This window comes from Oratosquilla oratoria, chromosome 12, assembly GCF_046742065.1.
Source record: "Oratosquilla oratoria isolate Oo_2021 chromosome 12, ASM4674206v1, whole genome shotgun sequence".
In the NCBI taxonomy this organism is placed as follows: domain Eukaryota; kingdom Metazoa; phylum Arthropoda; class Malacostraca; order Stomatopoda; family Squillidae; genus Oratosquilla; species Oratosquilla oratoria.
The window spans coordinates 41568356-41586147 of NC_134788.1; the positions used below are offsets into that span (position 1 = coordinate 41568356).

Below are 17792 nucleotides of genomic sequence, written 5' to 3' on the forward strand. Positions count from 1 at the left end.
TTTTGACATACGCCTGTATTTCTTGAAATTTGTTCCTAATACTACGAGCATTAAAGTACATAGTTTTAAGAAACTCGTGATTATTTCTTTTTGACACATTTTGAGTTTCAATATCATGTCTTATATTATCATTTTGTTTTTTGTTTATGCCTTGCTCTATATTATTATTATTTGGTCCTTCATTGACATTCAATGCCTCATTAACATTTCTCCTATCAAAATTAACATTTCCCCCATCACGGACATCTGGTCGATTACGGTCATCCGATCTATTTTGTACATTTTGTCCCCCTACGGCCTCCCGTCGTTCAGTGACATTATGTCCGGCATCCCTTTCTAAAATTATATTTTGTCCTCCAGTGACATTATATCCTACCGTGATATTTTTTCCTCCACTATAATTACATCCCATCGTGATCTTTTGTCTTCCACTGTCATTACATCCTATCTTGATATTTTGACCTTCATTGACATTCTGTCCGGCATCTCTTCCTAAAATTATATTTTGTCCTTCACTGACATTATATCCTACCGTGATATTTTCTCCTCCATTATCATTACATCCTATCGTGATATTTTGTTCTCCACTATCATTATTTCCCATCGTGATCTTTTGTCCTCCACTGTCATTACATCCCATTGTGACATTTTGTCCTATGACATTACATTCTAATGTGTCATTTCGTCCTCTAGCGACATTACATCCTATCTTGATATTTTGGCCTTCATTGACATTCTGTCCGGTATCCCTTCCTAAAATTACATTTTGGCCTTCACTGACATTATATCCTACCGTGATATTTTCTCCTCCATTATCATTACATCCTATCGTGATATTTTGTTCTCCACTATCATTACTTCCCATCGTGATCTTTTGTCCTTCACTGTCATTACATCCCATTGCGACATTTTGTCCTATGACATTATATCCTAATGTGACATTTCGTCCTCTAGCGACATTATATCCTAAAATTATATTTTGTCCTATACTGGTACATTGTTCTACATTAATGCTATACTCTACACTGTTTTCCCAAGTACATTCTATTTCCCCTTCCCTTTGGCCTTCTACCCTAAAAAAGGAGCTAGTTCATTACAAACTCCCACAATGAGGTTTGTAAGAACATCTTTGCCTCTGCGGGTAAGGTGGATCCCATCAGAAGCGTAAAGGTCATGGCGCCTAGAGAAGAGATACCAAGGATCAAGAAAGTGTGCACAACTGCGATATCCTATCATTGATCCCTATGGCTCTACTGTTCCAACACGAGCCTGCGTAGATCCTCGGGAGGATCCCACAGACTACGTGACGGCTCCCACGTTCCTTCATCTCCTGAAGGAGGACCTTGTAATTCCGAACAAGCTCCTCTGATCTCACCCTACCTACATCGTTACTTCCCGTATGAACAATCGTAACCGTGTTCTTCCGTCCTTGCTCCCTGATGGACCGGGTACAATCAACGATCCCACGGCCCGGTTGACATACAAGCTTGCAACGTCGCTTAGTCTTTCGCTGCAGGATGTCGTCATAGCCTCGAACCATGGAGTCCCCCACCACCAAGAACTGCTGGTTTTCAGCCACTTCATCCTCCAGTAGAGCAAAACGATTGGCTTGAGCCAGCGGTTGCTCCACAGGGCACACGTCTACCGAACGCGGGCTCGACAAACGGGACCCCACGGAGCGCCACTCGCTCATGGCAGTGACAGTAGGTGAAGAAGTGGAACGCTCTTTGGGTTGTGGGGAGGGTTCACTCTTCTCACTGAGCGCACTCCTGAGAAGCCGAATTTCCTCCTCACACATCCTGAGACGGACCTCTAGGTTCACGCAACCTTCACAAGCCATTTCGCTCCCCCTTTAGCAATAAAAACGGCAAAGAGAAAATACAAATCAACAACAACAAAAAATCAAAGCGGTCTCTAATAAACTAAATACGCGAAGCTTACTCTGCTTACCTTATACTATTTCTCCTACCTTTGGAGTACGGTAACAGAAAACTGTTTTGAAATTAAATAGAACCCTGCACTTTATCTTATATCTGTAACTGTATAGCGCTATGCGTATACAATTACAAAAACATAACACAATCACTTCGCTAGCTGGTGTCTGTGCAGAAAAACGAGGTCTCTAGCTGAGGTCACGAGCGGACTGAGCTGAGGTCACGAGCGGACTGAGCTGAGGTCACGAGCGGACTGTGCTGAGGTCACGAGCGGACTGAGCTGAGGTCACGAGCGGACTGAGCTGAGGTCACGAGCGGACTGTATATACATACATGCATACACACACACACACACAATAAGAACAATCAGAGTTGCATTTACATACCTGGATGAAGAAATGGTGAAGAAAATTCTAATCACCCTGATAAGACCAAGATTGGAATATGCAGCAACGATATGGTCACCAAGTACAAAAAAAAATGTATAAAAAAAACTTGAAAGAATACAAAGAGCAATTACAAAATTGGCACCTACACTCTCAAAACTATCATATGAAGAGAGACTAGCAAAACTTGAACTACAGACACTAGAGCAAAGAAGAGAGAGAGGAGATTTGATAGCTATTTACAGAATCATGAAAGGCATAGAAATTACTGATAGAGAGAATCTGATAAAATGGGATGACAGAAATACAAGAGGATATGGAAAGAAAATAAAAAAAGACAGCTATAGAAGAGACCTGAAAAGGAACAGCTTTCCTCACAGAGTAATAGACAGTTGGAACAAGTTAGATGAGAAAGTGGTGTGTGCAAAAACAATACATGAATTTAAAAATAGTTTAGATAAAACAAGATATGAAAACGGGCCACCACGAGCATAGCTCCCCTTCCCGTAGAATACAACTAGGTAAATACACACACGCACACACACATACACACACACACACACACACACACACACAATCTGATAAAATGGGATGACAGAAATACAAGAGGACACGGAAAGAAAATAAAAAAAGACAGCTATAGAAGAGATTTGAAAAAGAACAGCTTTCCTCACAGAGTAATAGACAGTTGGAACAAGTTAGATGAGAAAGTGGTGTGTGCAAAAACAATACATGAATTTAAAAATTGTTTAGATAAAATGAGAAATGAAGACGGGACCTCACGAGCATAGCTCCCCTTCCCGTAAAATACAATAGGTACAACTAGGTAAATACACACACACACACACACACACACACACACACACACACACACACACACACACACACATATATATATATATATATATATATATATATATATATATATATATATATATATAGATATATAGATATATAATATATATTATATGCCTTCTTTTATCATGAACTTAGAATATAGTAAAATAACAGTTATATTCATGCCCCCTTGCTTGTTTTTTCCCTTCGACCAAAAGTAAATTTAATGTGCAACTGTGGAACAGGAATGGATTTCTCGGTAGAATTTGAGAAGGAAGGTTTCAAAAATATGGTTATAAAGGAAGAAAAAGACACCATTCACCTTCGAACAAATGCAATGGATGAAGAAGATGCCATGAAGTGGAAAGATGTGTATTGCAAGTACAATAAAGTAACATTAAATTGTGTAAGAACTCACAGTGTAGGCAGCAAGAAATTGTTATTTCGTAGAACCTACATGTGTCATCACGGAGACTGCCGTCACCTTGGGAAGAAAAAGGAATTCACCAGGTAAATGAATTATTCACACAAATTTTGGAAATCATACGACATACACCGCGAGTATTGTAATGAGATGAATGAATAGATTTTTTTCATCTAGTCGTAGAGAAATTATCTGTTTTCCCGACCTAATCAGCAGGTGGATTAAAAAATAGTAGTAATTTATATTTTACAATAAAAACAGGTGTTTCGATACATGATAGAACATTTTTTATTTCAAAAATTGAAGATTGCAGTTTCTTACAAACAAAGATGGAATTGCAAAATGAAACTTACATTGTTTACTAGCTTTTGTTTTTATTGTAATGATGCTGGTTGTATTGTAAACCAATGGTTTTACACATATACACACACCACACATACAATCATAGGGAAATGGGAATGTGGCATTTTTGGGTGGGGAAGCCACATGACAGATTCTGATGTACAGAAAATATAATGTTATTTCATTCCCAGCCAAAACATTGGTATAAAAAAATTAAGGAATATGTTGTATTTTCAGAAATTTCAGTCAACATTGGCAAATATGCATGGCAAACTGGTCTTTATTAGTAAACAGTGTCAGAATGTTCTGGATGAAACTGCAAAAAGTAACAATTCTAGCAACCTGTCCATAAGATTGTGAAGCCTTTGATTCAGAAGATCACAATTATTCTATATATGCTAATGTTGGTTAGCTAAAAAAAAAAATGCATTTCTTAAGCTTTCAAGAAATGCATATTTCTAAAAAGAAAATACATAATACCATTATTTTGGCACATATGTATCTCATGGCATATGTTCCTCAGCTACTCAATGCTTGGCAAGCCCAACCTAGGTAAATAAGGGTAAAAACAAAACCTAGCCTCGTAAGCATACTCCGTAACCTACAGTAAAACCTCATTAATTCATATTTTAGGATAATCGGTAATAGCTTTCAGAAGTGAAATAAAAACCTGTTAATAGATGAAGTTGTAGTCAAACATTGCAAAAGGCTTTATTTGGCTACATGTTTTAGAGATAATAGTTTATAAAAAAAACATTAAATCACAAGATGGTCATGTAAACACCCAAGTCCCACCTATACCTCTGTGATGCCCACTTTCCTGCCAGACTTCACTTGTGATGTGCCTCTCTGTTGACTGATGGCTTCAGATTGTGTTATGCATTTCATTTGTAGTGCTCAAACACCTGCCACCATGTCCTCTGGTAGAGGAAGTGCATGAAACTAAAGAGCCACATTTTGCAAGAGAACCTAACACCTCAACTCGCTTCAGTTTGTGCTCAGTTTGATATCGAGTTCAGCATATTTTTCAATGTCAAGAGGAATTAGGACAAGATTCATGCATTTGCCCTTTCACAGGACAACTATGGTGAGCTGACAACTACAATGAAGATGATGTGCCCTGCCAAACACATGACCCAGGACAATGCCATGTACAAAAGTGGTATAAGCAAAAGTACGTCACTGGTGTGGACATCAAGAATCCCACATTGATAGTGGCTGAGCACATAAAGATGGCATATTTCCATGCCAGTCCTGATTGGCTCTACAGGTTCAAAAGCTGTAAATACCATACTAATTAGAAAGTGCCACTGCTGACAAGGATATTGTGGAGCCATTCTGTAAGCACTTCCAGGAAATCACTTTGATAAACCTCCTCTCATAAGTGTACATTGTATCGGGGTGGCCAATGAAAGTCAAATATAAAAATGAAAAATTTGTATTAGATATAAGCACTACAATAATGAGCGTGTTGTTGCTTCGTAAGCTAGATCACTACTGGTTCTTAGCGACGTGACCATGCCAGACTTGGCGGGTAAACATACACGCTCAAACTGAACACCTGGTTCTTAGAATATATAAAATATATGATAATAAACATAAACGTTTAAATGAACACTTGGCTCTCACAATAGTATATAAAATATATAATAATAAATAAACAATATTACAAGTACGTATGTACAACACTGCCACCATTAAAACATTGCTGACAAGATGAACCTGGTCTGGAAAGCCATGCCTTACAACACCCAGGTCAACAAAAAGGAATTCCATATTCCTGGGCATCCCTGCACTGTTGAACATATTTCTAGGGGGAAGTGGGAGGAAACCTGCCTGATTATTTGAAAAGAATCTAACTCCTAGAGGGTTGAAACCTAAGTATCAAGAGTTAATGAGGTTTTTCTTTATATTTTCTTAGTAATCATTGCTGTGTATGCCATTTACTTCACATCTGAATTTTCCTCAAGTATAGCCTTACCTTACGCCTTTAAAAGGGGAGGGAGTGGCTGAGACAGAGTACACTTCCAATTTGCATACAAAACCCTTTCTGCACTCCTCTCATTGGCACCTTGTTGGTTGAAGGGTCATCCCTTTCCCTATCAAACTGATCAAGTTTTAGCCATTGCAAAAGGACGACTTTTCTACAGTAGGCAAACAGTCAGAGCAAGTTAACCCACACCCCTTCATTATATGGCCACTTGCTTTAGAAATTTATCACATTAGAAATGTAGAGACTATGAATATAAAAGAAACTAACAAAATCATGTGTTACTTTTAATAAGATGGAGATAATGTGTTTGCGTAGAGTCAATTTTATTAACTTGAAAAGATAATATCAATGTTGAAAACAACTTGTCATTCTCCAGTATTATTTTTCCCAGATGTAAATTCAAAGTGGACTTTCGTATAAAGCCAGTCACCAAGTCCACAATGAAGGCAGACAAAGATGTGAAGCAGTATCCCTGTTTTATAGTGATAGAAGGTATCCACAATCATTCAGTTGAGTCTGCAAGTGGACTGCAGCAGCTCAGAGTACTACCAGAAACAAGAGCCGATTTCTTCAAATACTTTAATATGGGTGTGTATATTTAAGGTTTTCTGTGGTGAAGTTGGACACTGGCAATTCTTTTTCTAGATCATAGTTTTAAATTCATGGTGTATTATACTTCACTTGACCCACTGTTTAACATACCTCCATTCAACATGTTTCATATGCATCTGTCTGTTGATCCAAATGTTTTTATCTTGAGATTCCTACACTGAGTAGACAATGACCACTGTCCCAGAACTGACCACAGATACACGGGAGAATGAGTAGTGAGTGATTCAAACTCCTTTTGTGTACATTCACAGTGAGCTGGTTTAAGCTTCAACTTTTATTGTAGTGAACAGCCTCTGAGAAAGCAAATAAGATTCTAGGACTGATTGCACGATCTTTTGATTTCAAAAGTCCATCACTCGTTAACCAGCTATATAAATCGTTAGTTCGTCCATATTTGGAATATGCTGTTTCCGTATGGTCACCGAATCTCATTAAAGACATTGACAGACAGGAAAAAGTACAACAGCGAGCCACAAAACTGATTCCAAATATCAAAAATAAATCATACAAAAATTGACTAAAACATTAATCTGTTTTCCCTAAAAAAGCAGACTCAGAGGTGACTTGATACAGGCCTTTAAAATTCGAAAGGGAATTGACAGCATCAAAAGTGACAAAATTTTCACATTGAATGAGAATCGGACAAAAAACAATGGTCTCAAACTGTCCAGAAATAGATTCAATTTGGAAGTAGGTAGAAACAACTTCACCAACCATGTAGTTAATGAATGGAATAAACTTCCTGCACAGGTAGTGCAATGTAGTTCAGTTTGAAGCTTTAAAAATCATTTAGATAAACACCTAAGCAAGATGCTGTAATGATTATAATTTATTTCATATTTGTTTTTGTTTTGTTATCATTTGTCTGTTTTGATTTTCATTTATTATTAGTTATATGTCAATTCATTATTATTTACTATTTACCTGTTTGTTTATTATCTAACTATACCTATGCATTTATTTATGTATTTTATTTGTTATTTACATTAATATAGTTTTTATTTAATAATTCATTATGATTTTTTTTTTTGCATCCGACCTAGATATGAACCAAAAGGTCTCCTGTCGGCATGCTCCGCCTTTGTAATCCTTTGTAAAAACATTTTACCATTGCAGTGGAATCATGCATGTAGAGTGCTGCATCTTGGTAATTCTTAGTTTTGTAATCAACAGTACTGTACATAAGACTACTACAGTGAGACCTCTCATTTACGGACGTTAATTAGCTGTGTTTGCGGTGTTTTCGCTGTGTTTGCGGTGTTTTGGAGTGGTTTTTGGGTGGCATAGTGATTGCACGCACTAAACAACAGCACCAAAACACCAAAAACGCAGCGAAAACACCGCATAGCTAATTAACATCCGTTAATGAGAGGTCTCACTGTACATACATATTTGCCCCTCTTTCTCTTGTTTCATGAAGTATTATACATGCACTCTTCTACACTGTTATGTTTTCTTCTCTTAAACAAATTAACAGCTTCACCAGCCATTTCTGTGTATATATGCACACACTTAAATACCTGTGTTCCTCACCCATCTGAATCAGTTCAAATCAGTGGATCAGCTTTCCCCACCCCCTTATAGTATGTCAAATGGAGGGTACCATGTATAATTCTAAGATTGTATGTAGGTTTTATATCATACACAATTTTCTATCTTGGCAGGTATGACAGCAGCACAAGCAGCAAGATTTCATCAAGAGAAACTAGATTTTAATCTCCTCGATTTAGCAAATCATGGAATAAACCCCAGCAATCGGTCAGTTGCATATTTGAGGGATGTGTGGCTGAAACAACACTATGATGTTGGTGGGCAAACCATGTTTTCTGCAATCAGGAATTATGCTGAAATGATTAAAGATACAACAAAACTGGAATTTGAACTTTATGATGGAGGTGACTTTACAGTAGTTCTGGTGACTGAGTTCATGATGAGAGTACATCAAGAATTTGAATGTGCACGAGAAGCTGTTCTTATAGACACTACTAGTCATGTATACCAGCAGAATACTGCTGTAACACAACTACTCTGTGCTGGGCCAGCTGGCGCTGCACCTTTGGGCATAATTTTTACATCATCACAAGATGAAAGAAGCTACACAAGAGGTAATTAGTGGAAGGGTATAGTTTGAATTAATGCCTTTATATCAAATACCTAGTAAACTGTGATTTATGTACAGTATTGCTGTTTATGTTTTGTTTTTTGTTTTTTTTTGTCATACTTGTCCCCAATGTTATAGGGTACATATTTCTTCAACACCTTTTCCTTTGGTTTGACCAGTGCTCAATGCTAATTCCCTACATGTAAATTTCTGAACAGATAAGAGCTGTATTAAGGAAATTAAAAGAATAAGAAATGTAATGGTATCATGAAAATAATGTTTTGTTTTTTTTTCAACAGGATTCCACTTGCTTAAAAAGGTTCTGGGTGAAAGTGCATTCTATGGACAGGGCCACCCTGACTGTTTTATTACTGATGATAGTGAACCAGAAAAGAAGGCTGTAAGAGAAGTTTGGCCTGATTCAGCACTCTACCTATGCATCTTTCACATTCTTCAGCAGATGTGGAGATGGCTTTGCGATACTTCACATGGGATAACAAAAGAAGATCGTCCATATTTAATTCAAGTTGCAAAACAAATGATGTATGCCAATTCTCCTGCTGATTGTGAAAACTACTGGCTTGCATTTCAACAGAGTTCTGCATATGAACAGTATGATGAGTACACAAGGTAAAATTGATGGAGTCAATTTTCTCATCAGATACATCAACCCATATACAGCAATTCACAATATGTACTATTGCTGTGGTTACCTCCCTACATACAAAAATTGATAAATGAAAATTAAGAATAAATAAATAAACCTGTCTTGAGTTATCCTGTGTATTGTAGTTCTAATCGGTTGTTGAAATACAGTATTAAGTGTTTTGCGGTCCAAATCCTGTGCATGCCATTAATTTGAGTATGTTCAGCTTTTTTGTGGCCTTCAATTAAGAGTTATATATGGACTGAATATTGTGTGTATACCATATATGAAATTCAGTATTTTATGGGTTTTGTCCAGTAGGACAGTGTATACTGTGACTGGTACTTTTTAGATATATGGTAGTCAGGTAAACAGCATTATTGAAGCCTTTTAACCCCTTCCATACGGTGCCGCACACGTAGGCGTCATGGGGAGCGAGTGTATTCGCGAGGCTGCCATATCGGCGTCTTGATTATATTTATTGTAGTCGCCCCTGTGTTTTTACATTCTCTCAAATGTGCCCTGAATCCCATTCTCTGTGGTATTCAAAATTCGCGGGTGAAAGAGAGAACGATCGATATAAGCGGTGACTATATTTTATGATGCGAGTATTATTACGACACGTCGTACGGCTGGCATTGGCTGCTGCCACTGAGATCTAAGTCCATGACGCCTACGTGTGCGGCACCGTATGGAAGGGGTTAAGGGGATTTAGACATTCTGTTTTATGTCAATCATATTTCCAGTTTATTAAAGTAAATTTATGTGCTCGTGACTAATAACAGTAATGGATTTCTTCAGTTTCCATAGTTTCTAACATAAGACAGGCAATTGGATGATAAAACAAGGACATGAAATTTGTAGATATATATACAAGATTTGGATCAAGGATAGAAAACTGGCAGAAGTTATTGGAATCAGTGGTGCAATGACTGCAATAATTCTATATGTGAAAATGGTCTGTCTTGTTACAGGTACCTCACTAAGCTGGTAGAAAGCAAGGAAGACTGGAGCATTCATTATCAAGCAGGAAGGCTGCTGCATGAACATCAAACAAATAATTTTGCAGAATCTGCAGTGTGTATCATCAAAGACATCATTCTTAACAGGTATTACTGAAATTTTTTGTATATGGTATGGATATTCTACCTATTTGTATTGTCTTTGCTTTATTATCACAGAATACAAGAGAAATAGAAAAGGAAATATGAAGTTTAAAAGAAAGTCTTTAGATGTAGAGACAGGGCCCAGTAAAAGTGTCTTACTAATAAACTGTTCAGAGTTTTGGTTAATTAGCATATGTACAACAGTATTTTGTATTTAGTATGATGTAACCAATTTCCAATCTTTAACTTTCAGGTGCAAAACATACAACACATGCCACCTTGTGATGACAGTGAATGAAATATATGACCCTTATATGAAATGTTGCCTTATGGACATGGCTCTAGGCCAGAAGAAAGTGAAGACATTTAAACCAACTGATGACACTGAAGGGGAGATTGAACAGGTGAATGAATTTCTGTATAAAGTGAAAAGTGAATCAAAAGATGAAGAACATTATTTAGATATGCAGATTGGTATATGTGATTGTCCTATTGGGCAGACAGGTGGTATCTGCAAACACCAAATAGCATGTTCTAAAAACTACTTGTTACATTTACCACAAGAGCTCAGAGCTACATCAGCTTCTCGACAGTGGCTTGCTGGTATAGCTCTTGGGAAAATAAATGTACCCTCCTTGGATTTTTTCACAAATTTGCAAGAAAATTATAGTAATACAATATGTCAAGAAGCAAATATATCTGAAATGACTACCAAAACTACAGAAAATAGATTGTGTGGTGGTGTAATAATAAAAAATGAATATCAAGAAAACAGTGAAGAATTTATTGGTAAACTTGCTAGTACTTCAAAACACATTCATGATTGTACTGCTTTATCTAATACTTCAGGACAGCCATCAGCCAGTAAGGTAAAAGAGTTTGTAGATTTTATTGAGGAAATGGTAAAAGACTATGGAGATGGAGAATTAGATCTGGCACTTGATAAAGCAATGAAGATGGGGAGAAAGTATTGTAAATCAAGTAATTATCTAAACAGTGCTATTGCTAATATGTTTTCAGTAGGTGTAGATAAAGTTCCCTATCAGCATGCCTTGTTTACAAAACAAAACTCTGATGTACTACAAGGTGTTGCTCCTGTTGGCAAGGTTTACAAAAGGAAAGAGAACCTGTTGGAAAAAACAGTTATACAAAAGAGAAATTTAAACCAGAACATAATAAGTGAAAAAAAGCATGGGTGATATCAAACTTGATATGAAATGCACAGAGAAGTAGATGAAATTGACCTCTGTGTTGCAATCTACAAATGAGGTATTGACTGCATAAGTATTATGTTGTCATACTTTGGCAAAACACCATATGAGGATGAAGCCTTTATTATTTATACATCATTGAAATACAACTTTAGTCACATTTCTTGTCTTTCTTAGCATCTACAATTTCAGATATGTCCAATCTTTACTGCCATAACATGCTTACATTACTAATCATAAACATGAAGATATGGGTCAAGACTGTCTTTACTATATGATCAATTACTTTCACATTGTTGACACAAGCCACTTAAGTCAACTTACAATTTTCCCATAGGATATTCCTAAGTGTAAGGTTCTCTGTAATGCCCGTACAGCTCAAAAACTCCAAGAATGTATCAACAGCTAAGATTGGGGAAGAAGTTTTCTGAAAAATTTTGTTTCTTTGATTACAGCTGTTTTAATTTATCTGATGTCAGGTCAACAATTCCTGGTGAATTAATAATTGCCCAAATTGTGGCCATAGTGCAAATGTTTACTTTATTCTATTTTCCCTCTTTTTTATGTGTAAAAAGCTGTGACAAACTTATATAATGCAGATACAATGGAATTCAAAGCCATATTGTTTCTGCAAGGAAAAGAAATGGGATAATGTGAATTGCATACACACGTGTGTGTATGTGACCCATTTCTATAAGTCAAGGAACACAACCTAGCTAAAAGTAGTAAAGAGGGAAAAGAACAATGGTATTCCAGTCTAAGATAAATGTATATAAACATGTATTCTGTATAGAAATAGTGGAAAGTGGTACAACAGATATCTATAAATGTGAAGGTAAGTGAAACCTCAGACTGGAATGTAGTTCAAAAACATGACATTTGAAGGTCAAGGAAAAATTACTATGAACAGGGAAAAGATAATCATTGAAGATTTATAATAGATCAAGGTAATCTAGATCAAAGATAATGGCAACAATAATATTTTTTGAAGAAAAAGAAGTCATAGAAGATATGGTCAAAACCAGAAACAAATAATTGACCATTATAGAATGGACAATTTGAGAAGTAAATTGAGATGACTATATCAAAGGATTATCAGTTAAGAGGAGGAAAATCAATTTGAAGGACAGCCTAAAGCAAAGTAGGGAAAATTAAGAAAATATGAGAGAAATTCAAGGACAGAAAGGGTGGTTAGTTTTGTGTTACTAGAAGAACTACAGCTATAAAAATTATTGGTCAATAAAATGAGGAGGCAGATCTGGAAAAGTGTAATTAGGAATAGAGGAATGCTGATAAGCAATAATGCAATATCATAATATGATATGGGGAACATCTACCAGTAAGAAAAAATATAGAAGATAAAGAAAAGTACAGGCAATAATGGACAATTGTAAATGCATAAATAAAGATGTAGAAGTATTCACATTAAGCACATGTGGGCAAAGAGGGACAAGACCAATAAAAGTATAATTAAAATCACAAAACATTCAATGATTTACTGAATGAGACATGGAAACTGGCAAGTGTAAACAAATTCAGTTATGGGTAGGGCGCAATAACGGAACTAGAGAAAAGAAAATTTAATATCTATGGAAACAAAATGAGGAAATGGGCCCTATTAAAAAATATATTAGATTTAACCAATCCATACAATAATAGACTGATATCAGCAAAGTTCAAAAATGGATACTGAAACAAATTTCCAGTCATAATGTGCTTTGCTGAAAATTTGATGTACAGGAAAAATACAAGCTCATTTTTACTAATGTGCCTTTGTTTTATTTATTTATCTACCGGTTTGATTGTTTATTAGTATGTACATTCATCCACATTTTATTTGCTCTGATGTTTCTTAAGATCACGTTAACATTTCATTTTTTCTACTTGTGTGAACAAAACTCGGTAATTTTAGAAAACTTTGCGACGAGTGCACAAAGGCGCATATTGTTTACATTTGTCACCTTAGTATAAATGAAGATACATCTATATGTAGATGTAACCTATGAGTTCTGCATCATGAATTATATATAGCCTGGGATACCCAAATAAATAGTTTATGTTCTCATTTATGATTAACTACCCAACACGAAACATTGCATTGTGGGGGAATAGTCGTAACTGATGCCTGGAATTGTGATCCCGTATTGACAATTTTCTCCGGTCATGTCGAGGAAATAGTGAAACATAGTTCAGTGACACAATTTATTCATATTACATAAATTAACTTTATGTTATTTTTTACATATAATAATATCAATATAAATTGATATGGGCTTTAATGCAAAATTATATTATGTAGATATCCCCAAAGTTTGTTTGACGCGACGCCATATTAGTTGCTTAAGGACAGAAAATAATCAGTTTTGCAAACTAATACGTTAAACCTGATGTCACGTTGAATTACAATGGCAGCCTGGTTCGAAGGGCAGTTAATAATTAGAGTCAGCATTGTTGCATATCCACGAGCAGCACAATGGATAACAATGTGTATTTCATCACATAAATCAAAGAACCATTGAATGGCGATTTGGGCAATATAAAAATACAACATTGAAATGTTTATTCAAGTTTAAACACGATTCATGTGGCTACAGATTAGTACATAGGGGTTAGGTGGCCTGTGATAGGAGTACGATAACGCGGCCAAAGACGCGAAGGTCAATCCTAACCTTACGACAGATGCGTCAGAGATTTATTTACCTCTTGCATTTTCTGGATTTTTAGAAATTTCTGTCAGTGCAGTTGTGTGAATTGATCATGTCTTTAAGAATCAATACTTTATTATTCAAATTGTGGTAATTTGAAAAAGAAATCCTTATACTGCGCGTTTAGGGTGTTGAAGAGGAATTGAAATGCAGTGGACAAATGGGTGTGTTTGTGAGTGGAGGACTGATGCAAGCTCTAAAAGACGATGTATTTTTTTTATATGTGTATACTGACATATTGCCCACTGGAAAAGGAGTAACATAAAAATAACTAAATCTAATTATGGATTAAAACTAGTAGGGTAGAGAATAACTGGCAACTACTGTCAGCAATGTAAGTGAGAATAAAACTAATTTAAGTATACCATGAGAATTGGAAACTAATTTTCCCAGAACTAATATTTAAAGAAATCATAACAGCTGACCTTTCCTATATAAAACTGGAATATTTACTTTTCAATTACATGTTTATTACAAAATGCTGAAAATAGATCAACTTTTCAACAACTTTTAATGATACATTGGGAGGATTGTTACATTTTGTATATTGAACTAATAGGTATCTACCAAATAGTAGCTTAAGGCAACCAAGAAAATTCAAGTGTTCCCATTGTAGATTTGTCTAAAACAGTGCTAGCCTTTGAAAAGCTATCATGTTAAGGTGTTCATCTAATTGTAATTGCTAAAGTTGGAGATGTGACCATGGAGTTCTCTGTGTCCATATTTATCAAAATTTACTTTAAATTAATTTATTAAATCTATTTGGATATGTGAGAGGGAGAGAAATGGACAATTTCTCTCGAAAGCCTTTTTTTTTTTCCTCTAAGAGAGGTACTTTTGACATTCTTTGTGTTAATTTTCTCTCAGATTATATTAAAAGTCTATTCATTTTTTGGGTACATATCTTGCTGTAGTCACATTGTCTTTCACAGGTTTTCTATTTGTTTTGGTCGAGCATTGTGCAGGGTGAGAGTAATTGGATAATAATCTAACAACTCAGAATTCATGTGCATTCCACATAACACTAACATATCCATGTTTCTAGTACCATAAACATAGAGATATGTGTATGGCCACTAGATTATTAATAGAATAAAAGGGATATATAAAATTTGGCAATTTACAGAGTTAAAAAAAAGGAAATCATTAGAGCATGAATAGTTTCGATCAAGTTTTAATATGTTTGGTTGCTTGTGGATGTTAATTTAATTGACATGCATTTCTGTTCCCCTGACATGAAAAAAGGTCAGCTTAGTGAAGTTAATTTGATTATAGAACCTATTAAGTTGGGAGGAGGGGGAAATGCCCACATCTATTTTGAAAGTTAGGTAAGGTAGTGTAGTGAAAGAAGATAGGGAAGGGGATTCACAAGGAGATTATGTTAGTTATGAATGGATACAAATAAGGATAATTGGTTAAAGAATCATTGGGCTATTAAGTAACATCCTCCCTTTTTTCTTGGCTTTAAGATATATGTTGTTTTGAAAATATGAGTCCATTAAGAGTTGAGAAATTATATACTCTTTCCAACTGCACAAGATTACTGACTGTAAACCCACATTATCACAGTGGCTGACAGATGTCTATGGGTCCCTCCAGGAAGAAAATTTGGACTTTTTTTTCGTTGTTGTGTAAGTGTGGGACCTTTTATGTTACTAGTTAATAGGAAAAGGGGGAGGGAAGCAGTTTTGAGTTTTCTTAATTTGTGTGTGAAAAGGTGAAGGAAATACAGATTGATCCAGAGGATCACCCCCACTTCCGGAGGGATGTAGGTGTTGATAGGTTTTGAGGATGGGTGACAGAAAGATGTTCCTCTGTAATATCTGTCTTACAGGACGACTACCTTCAGGTACTTGTTGGTCCTGTGGATCTAGAAATGACTCGCATTTGACTTGATGAGCAAGGAGAATACATGGCATGTTCATGTTTCTTGTGCCTTTATGACAGTAGAACTAAGGACAATAATGGATTCAGATGAACTGGCAGGTGAGAACATAATTGTTGGAGAAATATGAGAGACTAACCACTTCTCTCTCTCTCTCTCTCTTCATATAATCAGCACTTCTGTTGTTGGTGAAAATATAGCAGTGAAAAGGTAAATTTATATTGGAGATAAAGGAGAAATTAAGCAAAGTAAGAGAAATGAAGGATAGTGGAAACAAAAAGTAGTTAGCATTCTTTTTTTTAATCATAAATGAATACTGTATGACTGCATAAAATTTATACAGTAACCATGGTAAATAGCCACATACACATCAGAAAAAATTATCTATCTTCATCTTATCAAACTGAATCCAATGCAGTGGTATATTAAAGCTCAGAACAAAAGATATTTTTTTTCAGTACACACACTCATTTGAAAACCTTTAGTTATAAAAAGATTAAACTTGTTCATTTGATGGACCAAAAGTTGAAAACTGATGGGAGATCCACAAATCACAAACTCCATGAATGATGACATAAGTGCATGGCCTTTGTGGTTGTGAAAGCTTTCCTTGGAAACAAGAAGGCCAGAAACTACCAAACTTATTGAAACATTGCCTCAGCATTGTTATAACCTGGGTTGCAGCATGAGAATTAAGGTTCAATTTCTCAACAGTCATTTTGATAAATTTCCTGAAGATCTAGGTGTCATAGTGATGAGCAAGGTGCAAGATCCTATCAAGATGTTAAAGCTATGGAGGAGTGATATCAAGTATAGTTGGATAGTTACATAGTGACCAGCTACTTTCAGAGAATCGTAAGAAAATGTCTGGGAATGAAATACACCTGAAAATCCTAGAAATATTCATTCCATGAAGAATGAATGTGGTATATTTATTTAATGTAAGTAAACCTATATCTGTCCAATTGTTTGTTTTAAAAATATTTGTAGTGTTTGCTTGTATATTTGTTAATGACAATGAATTCCTACCTTTACAACAATTTTATAAATAAAAGAACTGAGGTGATTGTGGGAATTACTGTCATTAGGTACTTGTACATATTTGGTGACTTACAAAATAATGGACTATGCTGTAAAAAATGTGATGTGATTGGTAGAAAAACACTTGAGCCAAGTACCCTCAAACTAGTTGAAAACAAATCTATACAAAGCACAAATTGTGTTGATTTTTTTTTTTTTTTTTTTTTTCAAATTTCCTCAGCTGCATCTCACCTTATCCAAATATTCTTAAATTTTTCCTTACCTACCAGATTCCATGGCTTGTTGAATATCTCATTTACTATGTCATGTGAACTGGACTTGTTTCTGCTCTTGAATATCTTTACCACTTCTAGAACACTTATGTGTCTGTATGAAGATGTTAAGAATGCCAATACCATATTCCCATACTTGTCTGAAATGGCGACTAAATGGGGATGGAGTGTGGGGACTGTGGGCTTACCCTTTACATATTTTACTTATGCAAGAGTCAAGGTATGCTTTGACATAGCCATCTACCTTATATGGAGAAGGTAATTGGTATGTACATGTACATACTCTTATTACTGTAG

At 35.7% G+C, this 17792-nt stretch overlaps 3 protein-coding genes across 4 annotated transcripts in view; 2 read left to right on the plus strand and 1 right to left on the minus strand.

Moving 5' to 3' along the window:
* LOC143031538 (uncharacterized) overlaps positions 1-17792 on the minus strand; it is a 485407-nt gene that overhangs the window by 322654 nt on the left and 144961 nt on the right. The window lies entirely within an intron of this gene.
* Positions 1-17792, plus strand: part of LOC143032056 (uncharacterized) — a 44012-nt gene that overhangs the window by 10611 nt on the left and 15609 nt on the right. Inside the window, exons 4-5 of the mRNA XM_076196523.1 lie at positions 16787-16992; positions 17577-17753. Coding sequence (XP_076052638.1) covers positions 16787-16992; positions 17577-17753 — 383 coding nt within the window. The remainder of the gene's footprint in view (positions 1-16786; positions 16993-17576; positions 17754-17792) is intronic.
* LOC143031532 (uncharacterized) lies at positions 3376-12883 on the plus strand. 2 transcript variants are annotated; one of them, XM_076195498.1, is made up of 6 exons: positions 3376-3667; positions 6308-6504; positions 8193-8633; positions 8929-9259; positions 10250-10384; positions 10635-12883. In XM_076195498.1, exons 1-6 carry the CDS (start codon positions 3384-3386, stop codon positions 11578-11580), a joined length of 2334 nt encoding a protein of 777 aa, XP_076051613.1. In that variant the 5' UTR covers positions 3376-3383; the 3' UTR covers positions 11581-12883. The 2 variants fall into 2 exon arrangements, with proteins under 2 accessions (XP_076051613.1, XP_076051614.1); XM_076195499.1 differs by lacking the exon at positions 3376-3667 and adding an exon at positions 5006-5097.